Source organism: Psammomys obesus, unplaced genomic scaffold, assembly GCF_907164565.1.
Source record: "Psammomys obesus unplaced genomic scaffold, mPsaObe1.curated_primary_1811, whole genome shotgun sequence".
Taxonomy (NCBI): domain Eukaryota; kingdom Metazoa; phylum Chordata; class Mammalia; order Rodentia; family Muridae; genus Psammomys; species Psammomys obesus.
This window is the reverse complement of record NW_026596149.1, coordinates 16,566,941-16,579,815: the sequence shown is the minus strand read 5'-3', so window position 1 is coordinate 16,579,815 and position 12,875 is coordinate 16,566,941. Positions and strand designations below refer to the sequence as shown.

At 40.4% G+C, this 12,875-nt stretch overlaps 1 protein-coding gene and 1 pseudogene across 1 annotated transcript in view; one reads left to right on the top strand and one right to left on the bottom strand.

Moving 5' to 3' along the window:
• The window catches only part of Prkcq (protein kinase C theta), a 127,329-nt gene that overhangs the window by 60,188 nt on the left and 54,266 nt on the right, over positions 1 to 12,875 (bottom strand). The window contains exons 3-4 of the mRNA XM_055593920.1: positions 8,621 to 8,820; positions 4,250 to 4,310 (exon numbers count right to left, since the gene is read on the bottom strand). Of these exons, the coding sequence (XP_055449895.1) occupies positions 4,250 to 4,310; positions 8,621 to 8,820 (261 nt within the window). The remainder of the gene's footprint in view (positions 1 to 4,249; positions 4,311 to 8,620; positions 8,821 to 12,875) is intronic.
• On the top strand, positions 11,566 to 11,941 carry LOC129666680 (40S ribosomal protein S25-like; annotated as a pseudogene).

The following is a 12,875-nucleotide window of genomic DNA, read 5'->3' as shown; positions in this document are numbered from 1 at the left end:
TCTGGAAGGAGTAGAGGAAGGGGAAACCCTAATCAGTACATATATATATATATGAAAAAAATCTATGCTCAATAAAGGGAAAATTAATGGTGCAATGAAGAAATAATGATTGGCATGTATAAATAATATCTTCAAGAAATGCCAGGGACAGCTGGGAATAATCTCAGTTGACAGGCTCCTTGCCTTTCATGCACAAAGTCCTAGGTTAAATTCCCACTATAGCAAAACAGCAGTACAGTAATGCCTGCTTCTGATCCTGTCCTAGCACTTGGGAGGCAGAGGCAGGAAGACGAAGAGTTGAAGGATATCCTTAACTATATAGAAATGTTATGAAAAGAGAAAAGAAAAACCCAGAGAGGCAAAAAGGTTAATATGTGTAGTTTTCAAGGTAGAAATAGAAGGCTTAATATAGAATGTCTTAGAAATCAGGAGGAAACCACAGAGAAAAGGGAAAGTTGACATTAAAGAGGAAGTGTATTGATGAGGCAGCACTGTCATGGATGAAGCATGGGGTGAAAAAGAAAGGGGCTTTCCCTGAGACAAAGGAACAGGAAGAGAAATCAGAAGGAAACAGCTGTATCCTATCTGTATCTGCACACAGGCAGAAGATAAAATTGTTACCAATTACACTGGGCCAGGGCCAACCTTCAAAATGGGAAAAAGGGTAAGAGAACCCAAGAAACAAAAAACTAGGAGGTTGTTTGTTAGAAGGTAGACAGGCCTTTGGAACAGCTATTATATAGGAACCAAAAGGAACTGACAACTACTGTTGTCAGACTGTTCAGGGGAGCTCAAACAAACCATCTAATAATCATGTATTTCTTCTTCTATGCCTAACATAATCTAGTCATGAAGCTTAATAAGTAAGAGGTAGTTCAATCAATGCTCTCCTGGGGCATACTAGAACAATGGAAAGGTACATGCCTTTACCCCTGGCCAGCAAAATCCTACCCACCCATTGAAGTCTTCAACTTATGAAAATCTACATCCATTTGAAAGGAGAGAACCTGAACAGAAAATGCTGATGAAGGGGTTCCCTGTTAGAAAACAACTGCCTAGGCAAGTGTTTTACAAGGTTCACTTGCAAAGGTGTGCAAAGACCATGAGAGTTGTGGTAGAAGGGGCCAGGCTACATTTCAAACTAAAAGAAGAACTTGTCAGTATTCAACTTGGTGCTTGCTCTGTTGGCATACAAGAGCTATGGGGTCATAGAGGATTTTACCCAGGTTCTAGAAAGCCACTAAGGTCTGATCATCTCTGATAGGCTTGGATTCCCTGCAAGAAAGCCCCTGGAGGCCATTCCATGAAGCTATGATAATGGATACTAAGTTGGAATGGAGACTCCAGTTGTTGCAGATACCAGAATTGTGGGATGTCTGCCAAGGGCAGCAACAGGCATGGAATGGAACCAGTTCAAAACAGGTTACGTGCTCAGGCAACAGTACTGGAGGGACACGGCTACCCAAGCCTGTTGGAGCTCAGGTGCTGCCTTAGATGCCAAACATGGAGCTGCACAGAAAATACAAATGATTTTGTATTTCCTATGCTGAGTTTAAGTCTTGTTATTTCTTTGCTATGTCCCTAAATCTCTTTTTGAACGAGAATGTTTAGCCTATGCCATTGAATATTGGAAATATACAACTTGCCATTTGATTTTACAGGGGTTCATAGCTAAGAGATGGATTTGATTCTCAGAAGAGATTTTGGACTTTTGATTTTTAACAACTTTAGAACTATTAAGATTTAGGGGGCTCTTGGGGATGAGTGAAGTGCATTACAACATGGCTATGATCATTTGGAGGGGAGGGGTAATGTTCTGGGTTGAAGGGATGCTTCGATCTTACATTAAAAGGAGGTGAGCTTGTGGCACTTAGTCTTCACCATCATGTTGCTAGATTTAGACTCATGTAAGAGGCACGTCTCTGAGAATGCCCATGAGGGTGTTTCCCGAGAGGAGGAACTGGGGAGGGAAGACCCACACTGAATGTGGTCCATACCATCACAGTCTGGGGTGCCAGATGGATAGAAAAAGAAGCAAGCAAGCGGAGCACCAGTGTTCAAGCTGAACACTAGCTAGCATTCATCTCTCTCTGCTCCCTGATGGAAGAAACAAGGTGATTAGCCCCCTTGCATGACAGTGCAAGATTCTGAGAATATTTCTTACATTTTAAGGGCAGAGTGTATTTTTTTTTTTTTTTTTTGCTGGACCTCACAGCCAGAGTCAACAATACACCTTGAGGTCACTTAAGACTGGTATCCTACTGTGCACTTTGTCTCTTTGTTTAACCTGACTTTAAGACAATAATGAGACAAATTCACTTGCCTTGGATTTCCTACATAATCAACTTTTACAACGTAATCTAAAACATAGGTACTATTTAAAGTTACATTCTCTTCCTTGCCCCAGAGCAATGCTTGCATATCATTTGTTGAAAGCAGCAAATATAGAAGTTGAAAGCAACTTCCCAAAATCTATTATAAAGGTTGAAGGCAATCATTTATAGATATTGGTTGATAAATAATGACATTTTACTGTCTGGGTCAGTTGGCAGTAAGTGATTTAATCTCTCTTAAAAAAACACACCTCTGTTAATGATTTCTGTAAAGTATCCCATTCCTTCCTCATGTGATGTTTTCTATGCTGTTCAGTAAATATAGAGGCGGTCACACCACTGACAGACAGACACACACAGCCACACAGCTCATATAACACACACACACACACACACACAGACACACACACACAGACACAGACACACACACACACACACACACACACACACACACACACACACGAAGAGAGAGATATCCACCGACAGCATTCGAGGCAGGCACAGATTTGGACACATTCAACAGAGAGCGGACAGAAGACAGAGGGAGTGTGAAATAGAGAATTCAGATCTAGACTCACTCTTGGTTAAACAACTCCAAGGGGAAGTGCTTTGTTTCTGTCCTTAATGTGATGGGGATACATTATTGGTGACTCAGGCATCATCATCAGTGAGTTAGAATCCTCACCGCCTTGAGTTTCTGCTGCCTTGTTTTCCACCCCAAAGTGGCTTCATATTCATAACCATGCCTTCATATTTCCAAATACCTGGTAAGTGTTCAAGCTTTCCCTGTTTGTCTCATAATGCTATTTGCATCTTGGCATATCAGGACTTATATATGTCAAATGTAAACTATGTAAATCTCTGAACTAAAACTCATTTTGTATTGGTACAGTTTGAATCAAAAAGTCCTCAATCAAAGAGTCCAAACTCCAAAATACTTAACATTTTTTTGAGCATGGATAAAATCCACAACTAGAAATATCTATACCACAAAGCATTGCCTCATGGAGGAAGTTATTCAAAATATTGTATAACATCTTCAGGTTGGCGTGTAACACTTAATATAACATATAAAAGAAATTTCTATTCAGACTTGGATTCAAATCCCCACATAATATCCCATCCCCTCACATAATTGAAAACATGAGACCATATGGTCTTAAACATTTTTAGATAAATGATACTGAACCCAAAGTAAAAATAATTTACTAAAAACAGTTTGTCATCAGTGAGTTCACATGCTTATTCTTTGGCTTAGGATTTTATAAGTAGTAACCTTTAATTCACAGAGGCAGTACTGCCTGGCTGTCACAGGCACCCAGGGTACAGTGCTTCTAAGCTGAACAAGCACCCAAGTTTATGCAGGACACAGAACTGAAACTCTTTAGCAATGCATTTTCTTATCCTTCCTTATTCCTAAGAGGATGTGAGGTAAGTAACTTTAGGCATTAGCATTTGATGCTAGCTTTATAGAAGATATTTTCAGTTTCTTATTTTGTAGCCTAGTGTAACGGAATGCTGGGTATAGAACACCATTTATAAATAGGCAATGTGAATACACACAGCAATGCAGGAACAGCCTGTATTCACATTAAATTCCCAAACTAAAATAGAGAGGCTATAAAAGCACCAAGCATATGAATTTACACCATTTAAAAATCAGCTCTGTAAATGTTTTATGTTTACATTTATACTATGCTCACGTGTTTATATTTGTTCTATGTTTGCCTGGCCGAGATAGTGGTTTTCAATTTCTGCCTGAGCACCATTGAGAATCTTAATAGAATTCTTTGCATTTTTCTTTTCTCCTAGTTTTTTTTTTTTTTCCCCCTAGGATATTGCAGAAGCAAAATGAGGCTTATCTGTACAGGCCATGCCCTCCTCACCCCCAAACAGGAAGAAGAAATGTCACTTGCCACTCATTTCCAGAAAGTATCTTGCATTCATTAGCATTCGGCCTTGAGGTTTCAGCTCTAACTGGGTGAGAGAAGGAGAGAAATATCGTCAGAATGGGAAGCCAGCCCTGGCTTTGGGTCCTCCTAACTAGCTACTTGGATGATGGCAGATTTTCATTACAGAAAAGATCTCCGTCCTTCTCCGCTCAACCTCATCATCATCATGTTCATTGTTATCAGAACTGTGCAGCTTCTGGGAGGCAGGCTGTACTTTTACAGAATGCCTTGGCAATTTATTCCTTCTACTTGAGGATCAAAATTGACGGAAGAAACACAATTGGGAAACAGAATCTGCTTTCCTACAGGGAGCTTACCTGAAGAGCGTAAGAGCATAGCCCCAGATATTAATCATGGCAGAAGTATCCAAGACTTGTTCACATGGAGGAAAGTAGGTCTTACATAGTAACAACAAGTCCTGCTCTGAGGGGGGCCTTCTCTTGCTTTCTGTGTGGGCTGCGCATCCAGGAAGATCAGGGTATATTCCATAAAACATATGGAATATATGTGGAATGTATGGAATATATTCCATTCTTTTTCTACCACAAGCATTTATAAACATACTAAAGGAAAGTTTTAATAGGTGATTCTTGTAAATTTATATATTATAGAACATTTTGAATATTATATACATTCTATTATATATGCATGTGTGAGTAATTAAATTATCCGGTTATATATTTTAGAATAAGTATATGCATAGTTTCTATATAGTCTATATATTATTATAATTATATAAGTACTGCATATACATTATATATATATATATTTAAAAGTATTATGTAAAAGATACCAGAGCAAAGTGTCATTTTAAAGGGCTTATGCAGGATACAAGATCCCATGTAATGTGACATATACAGGAGTAAAAAATGACAGATCCCTTTTGGAGATATCTACATGAATATATAAATATATATACATTTATGTGTATGTATATATACATATGTATGCATATATATGTGTTAATATGTAAACCCCACCTACTATGCCATTAGTGAAGTAAATAAACTAAATAAGAAATGACTCAAAGGTGACTCAAAGTTGACCATTAGAGCACTGGTTGCCTGGACAAAAGAGCAGTAACAGGAAATGTTTTGTTGAACCCAGAATTTAAACTGAAATCATTGAGAAGCCATTTCTTGGCTACTTGACCTTGTGCAAATCACTGTCTTCAGAGAACTCTAAAAACCTGACAGCGCCCTGCCATCAGAGTTTTATGATGTAATAAAGCTATGTTTTTGGAATAACTATAAATTCTCACACAAACTTAAACAGATTAATGTAAAGAGAAGTGCTTTAGACCATAAGACTGGATACCACCCTTTTCTAATTTCTGGTATAGTTAAAATGGAGGTAAAAACAGAACAAGAAGGGGGTGGGGGCTTGGGGAACATTTTAAAAGAAAACTGAAATCTGCTCACCACAGCATTACTGGCACTCAGTGTAGTGATGGTGGAAAAAATTAAATCAGGAAGCTATTGGAAAGTCATGTTTTATAGAGGACCAAGGAGTTGGGGAGTGACTGGAGAAAACCTTACAGATTCTTGCAACCCTGAGAAAAACAAAGGAACTCCCAGGGTTGCCTTTACAGTAAGGTTGGACATGAAAGGCAAATTTGAGAAAATCTTTTTTGTTAAAGAAATCCATTTTAAGACAGCTGATATATACTTATATATGTAGATATCTCCAAAAGGATCTGTCATGTTTACTCCCTCTATATCACATTACATGGGATCCTGAATCCTGCATAAGCCCTTTAGAATGACACTTTGCTCTAGCATCTTCTACCTAATTCTTTTTATAACATATATATGTGTGTATGTATATACTTGGTACTTATATAATTGTAGTAATATATAGAATATATAAATATGATGCATATATTTACTATAAAATACATGCCATATTTAATTACTTGTAAGTATTTATTACAATTTATTCACTTTGTATCTGGCTGTGGCCCCCTCTCTCATCTCCTCCAAATCCCACCCTTCCTCCCTCTTCTTCCCCTATGCCCCTCCCCTAGTCCACTGATAGGGGAGGTCCTCCTCCACTATGACTCTAGCCTATCAGGTCTCATCAGGACTGGCTGCATTGTCTTCCTCTGTGGCCTGGCCGAGCTGCACCCCCCAGGGGGAGGTGATCAAAGGGCCAGCCACTGAGTTCATGCCAGAGACAGCTCCTGCTCCCCTTACTAGGGACCCCACTTGGAGACTGAGTCTATGGGCTACATCTGAGCAAGGGTTTTAGGTACTCTCCATGGTCCTTGGTTGGGTTATCGGTCTCTGCAGGGCCCAGAGCCCAGTTTTTCTTGGCTCTGTTGGTCTCCCTTTGGAGCTCCTGTCCCCTCCATGTCCATACCATGTAATTTAATTACTAATATATACATATATAATTTAATGTACATAACATATATCTATATAAAATTTTCAAGAAGCACCTATTAAACTTTTCTTTCCTCCTTATTAAACTTTTCTTCACTCAGTTTACAAATGCTTATGATAGAAAACAAATACTCCATGGAACACACCATGGTCTGTACCCACAGAAGCAAGAAAAAAAATAAATAAATTCAAAATAAACTGAGGGCACTTGAGATAAAAGTAAATCAAGAAATAACCTTAGGGAAAAAAGGTTTGAAAACACAGAACGTGTGCTAGTTGGCTCAGGAGGACATGAACGCCGCTACGTACTGATGCCCAACAGCCCTAGGCTGGAGAACGAAGTGTCTCATAGTGTACACTCATGTTCAGAGCAAGCCTGCAATTCCAAAACTTGTGAGTCTGAGGCAGGAGGACTGCTGAGAGTTGAAGGCCAGCCTGGCTCACATTAACAAGACTCCATCTCAGCGAAATAAAATAGAAGAGGAGCAAGAGGAGAAAATTTGGCAAAACCTGGGATACAGAATTAAATGCAACTTTAAAGAGATAGAAACAGAAAGGCAAACTGTTTGTGAATGAGATCTATGAATTATTATAAAAGGATTTAAAAAATCTGATTAGCTATCCCTTCACTGAGAAGGAAACATAGATAGGTTATCATTATAGAATTTAGGAAGCTAGTTAATTTCCTCATTATAAGTTAGATGGAAAGTAGAAAACACACGGGAATAGGCAGGCACAGAAAAGGGGGTGCGGTGTCCATAGCTTGTCTCTTCCTTCTCCTTGCCTTGCCAAACCCCTCCTGTGCTTCAGGCTCAGCCAGAGCCCCACATCTTCATCGGCTTGAATTGTATAACACCAAAACACCAAAACAAAACAAAAGCAAAACCATCTGCAGTATCGTGCACTTCTTCAAACTTCTTTACTGGCCTAAGCAGCCATTCCCACGGGAGTTGGGGTTGCCAAAATCCTCTCCCCAAACGGGGTGAAGGAATGGACCATGTGTACAGGTGAATGACATTGCCTCAATAGGCATAAGCACAGGCATCTTAAGTAAATCATAGATGTTTGTCTTTAAACGTTAACTTAGTGACAGAAAGAATTTTTGTACTTTTCTTAAGAAGCCAAAACCAATGTGAGGCCATAAGCATACAAAAATGTCAGTTATAGGTTTCTATCATTCCCGTGTGAAAGCTGTAACTTGAAAGGTTTTTAGAAGTCTTGCTAAAATCTGAATTATAGAGAGAAATTGGGTAGAAAGGTGGAGATTCTTGCTACTTCAGCATAAATGACATAAACATATAAAAACATTCCCTGGATTTCAACCTACATAGGAGGCAGTTTTATAACCCAGAAATTCTCATTTGTTTGGTTTGTCCTTTCATATATTGCTCTCTTCTTTCCTATTTCTAAGCATCTGCTGCCCACATAGTTACAATCTAGTTTTCCCCAAACCTAATGTGCCATCATGAATTGTGAGTGACATAAGTATAATGTAAGATAAAGTGACTTCGTTATGGCTGAAAGAAACATTGGCAAAGGCTTGAGAGAGAAAACCAGATATGAGATGAGTCTTGTTCTCACACTTGGACAGGGTGATAAGTAGATACAAGCCTTCCAATAAAAGGGAATTAGTGGTATTTCCAGGTGTATCTTAAGAGTAACTTATAGCCCGAGACCCTCCTCACCATACATAGCCATCAAAGAGATTTGAAGTTTTCAGTAACACTCTGCAGTTCATGAATAGCCATTGTTGTTTTCAAATCAGCAATGGCTAATGTACTCAAACCTTAAGGATAGCAGGAACATTTCAAGCTACCACAACAGGTAGGATCACGGTGCACACTAGCTGTGCATACCTGTAATCCTAGCACTTGGGGGGTGGAGGGAGGAGTATCAGAAGTCCAAGGTTTGGGTGTCTACCCTGCACACAGTTCCCAGCACTGACAGTTACCCATATTTCGGTCCTCCCATTGTTCTTGCGACATCTCTCGGCAAGCGAGTAGAGCTCCACGGTTGTTTCTGAGATGAGGTCCACGTTCTTGCCTTTCACGATGATCTGCATCACCCTTCCCTTGTTAATGTGGGCATCAAAGGTGCTGTCCCAGGGCGGGTACATGGTCGGCTTTTTCTGGATGTACATCTGCCCGTTTTCTAGGAAGAGGAAAACAGTGTCTCATTGCTCTTCTGCAAGCTCTGGAGAATAATTCAGTTCTATTTAACAGCGACAGCCATTCGTGCTGCTCTGTTATACATAACTCTGAGGCAAAGGCAGAGCTAACGCCCTCTGAGACACTCTAGGGCAGATGAGAGAGGACCATTGTTAGATGCAAGGAAACATGTTGAGTCTTATAAATCCACTATGGATAGTTTAAGCAACATGTGAGAACGACTTAAGCTGCAAATGTTTCTCATATAGTGTTTTGCTTCACTTTGAAAATGAGCTTCTGGGAAAACAACCTTTCAAAAACCTTCTATGGCTGGGCATGGTTATGGCTGGGCCCGGCGATAGGCACGTATAATGCCAGCACACAGGAGGCCGGGGTAGGAGGATGGAGAGTTCACAGGCAGTCTGTGCTATGTAGCAAAACTGTGGCTCAGAAAATCACAAGCAACAAAAGTGCAAGAAACAACCACACTCAGGATCTCCATGCAACATACTACCACCACCAACAAAAACTTCCAAACTTTTATGCCTTTTAAAATCTTCCTTTGTTACTCTATAATAGCTTTGTCATATGGCTGACTAATCCCACTGGCATCTGGTTTAAAAAAAAAAAAGAATAAGTCCTGATAAAACTACTGTAGTCATGTGAAAGACACTTATAAGGAATAATCCTTCGTTTTTAAAAAATTATGTCTTATTTGCCACAAACACATAGAAGCAATAATAGCCTTTAAAACAAGTGAGTCCTTATCTCCATTCCCCTCCCTCCAGACAGGTGTCACTACATAGCCTTGACCAGGTTAGCCTCTAATTCACTGTGTAGCCCACGCTAGCCTGGCACACTCTACCTTCCCACCTTAGCCTCTCAAGAGGCCTGAGCTCAGCCATGTGTCTCTACACTCAGCTCCCTTCTCTTATCTCTGCATGGAGATGTGTTTTACACTCCTCGAGCACCCTCGGCTAAAGCGGGCAGGTGGGGCAGAGGGAGCAGTGCAGCCAGCAGCAGATCTGCACGTGAAGACAGGCAGGAAAACAAAGGCCCTGGCCACCAGGCTGATCTCGGCACAAGAATCTCTCCTGGAAGCCACATGGCAGGGACGAGAGTTTGCAAACTGAATAGAGTCATTCCGTTAATCTTCTACTCACATTGGGTTTTCCCTGGTGTTTATTCTTTGATCGGTTCAATAGCAGAGGAGTTGTAGCAGTGTTTTATTTATTCTTATAATAATGAGTCTATTAAATATCATATTCAGCAATTCAGAGATATTAGGAGGGCAAAAGAAAAGATAAATCTATTTTAAATAGGAATGTGATGTTGTTCTGACATTCTTCTGTAACACAGGAGGCTAAATAGGACGGGCATTTAGCACTTATATCTATCACTTATCCTGAAGATATCCAAAGAGCTGAAAAATCTGGAGTTTCAAACCTTAGAGAAATTTGGCCAACGGAGGCATAAACTATCACGCTGTTAAGAATTGAATAGGAAGGAGGTGACTCTAAAAAAATTGATATAAATTTTTATTAATTGTTTGAGAATTTCATACATGCATACAATGACTGTATCATGATAATGTTCACCTTCATTTTTCTTTCTAATTCCCCCCAGATCCACTTCTGATGCACTCTCCACACCCTGCTTCCTCCAGCAAGTCCAATTTGTACTCTCCATGTATTCATTCACATGGGGACATCCATTGGAGCCTAGTCAACCTTCCAGAGGCCACACTTTAAAGAAGACTGACTCACTCTCCCTCAGAAACCACCAACTGTCAATAGCTCTTCAGTTTGGGGTTAGGAGCTCATGAGGGGAAGATTTTTATGGTTAGGTTTTTTCTTAAAAAAAAAAAAAAGGAGTGATGATTGGGTTCTTTGAAAAACAATGATATTATTAACCATAGTCTCTTAGTTCCCCTATCAAATTATTCCTTTTTGCTATAACCACTCTCCATGCTCAGAGAAGAGTAGGCATCCAGGAGGCAAGCCAGTCACTAAACATTTTCAGTCACTAGGTTAAGAATTACCTAAAAAGAATACCAAATGCCTAAAAAGAACTCAAATCTTCTTGTTCTAGTTTTGTTTCTGTTGTGATAAAAAAAAATCGCCTGACATAAAGTGACTTAGGGGAGAAAGGGTTTATTTGGGTGGAAATCCCAGGTTACAGTCTGTCACAGAGGGGAAGTCAAGCTGAGAGAGAACTCAAGTAGCCAGTCATAGCACCACCACAATCAAGAACAGGGAGCACCATATTCATACAGATGTACTTGCATGCTTGCCTGCTTTTGATTAGTTTTTACCTCTCTTATACTGCGCATGAACAGTCAAGATAATTCCCCCAAAACATGTCCAAGACCAACATGATCTAGGCAATTCATTATCTCTCCCAGAATCTCTTTGATACTGCACTGTGTCAAACTGATAGTTAAAACTAACCAGCATATCTGTCTACATGTGCATGGTAAGGGCTGCTGTTTTCGAAGGCTCCCAGGCTAACAGCACTGTTTCCTGTTTGTTCCCATTCCCCTGACTCATCATGAAAAATGCAACCTCACACCCCAAATTTGGCAACTTGTTTAAATTCTACAGAAGGAATCTTTGAATGGGGTAATGTCTAGAGTGATTTCTTTTCAGAATGTAACCTGAACAAAAAATTGTAAAAAACAAGTATCGCCTGTTTTCCCCCGACATCTTAGTGAGGCTACGGTGGTGGTTGCCACTCTCTGAGCTTCGCCATGCTGCCCAAGGATGACAAGAAGAAGAAGGATGCCGGGAAGTCAGCCAAAAAAAGACGAAGACCCAGTAAATAAGTCTGGTGGCAAGGCCAAAAAGAAGTGGTCCAAAGGTAAAGTTCGGGACGAGCTCAACAATCTAGTCTTGTTTGACAAAGCCACATAGGACCAATTATGTAAGGAAGTTCCCAACTCTAAGCTTATTGCTCCAGCTGTGGTCTCTGAGAGACTGAAGATTCACTGTTCCTTGGCCAGGGCAGCCCTTCAGGAGCTACTTAATAAAGGACTTATTAAGCTGGTTTCAAAGCACAGAGCCCAAGTAATTTAGACCAGAAACACAAAGGGTGGAGATGCCCTAGCTGCTGGTGAAGATGCATGAGCAGGTTCAATCAGCTGTGCACTTGGAAAACAAAACTTTATTAAATAAAAATAAATAAATAAATACCCAAAGTTCACAGGCCCACCTATTGCAAAAGCAGTTTTGTTCTTTTTCTGACAGGGTCTCTTGATCCATATGGCTGATAAGATCAGGTTCAAAAGGAAGGCCAAAAGAAGAGGAAGAGAAAAAGAAAGATCCGCAGGAGGCAAATGTCAGTGAGGCCTGAGGTTGGAAAGAGACCCAGATCTATGAGACCCATTAAGTCAAAAGCAGCTGTGAAAAAAAAAAAAAAAAAACCTCAGCCATTTTACACTTCAAAGATGTCTGTGACATTTGAAAGAGTTTACTGGGAGCAAGCGGCATTTTCCATTTTTAAGACAGTGGAGAACTTTGGGTAGAAGAGAAATCAAGAGTTCCCCGATAGTCTCCCAAGCTTTGATGCACTCTGAGAAGCTCGAGGGAGGAAGTGAGAATGAAGGGAGATGGGGTGGGGGCCACAGCATGGCAGAACTTGGAATCCCAGAATTCAGACTTCCAGCATCTAGCTGGAGGTTCTTAATGCATGGCTCAGTTTCCTCTTCTATGTACAAATGCTCCAAACCCCTGGTAGAGACCCTTTTAGGGGCACTCCACTGAGAAGAATGTTCACTTCTCCAGCCCCTTTTTCCTCGTGCCTGGATTTGTCTTCTCAGCCCTCATTGCTGGTCATGACACCATAACTTTGCTGATCTCCTGTCTTCCTCTGTGGGACTGGAAACTCTAGAGGAAGAGCCCTCTATATGGACACTTTTAGTGTGTTTCTCTGCCTGCTCTAGCTTCAGGGCCCTCATAGTGGCTTTCCAATCAGTGCTGTGTGTATGTAAATAAATTGAGAGACCTTCTCTACAATTAGATGTCTGTTTTTGGGGATATGGAACAAGGCATCAAAGTTGAG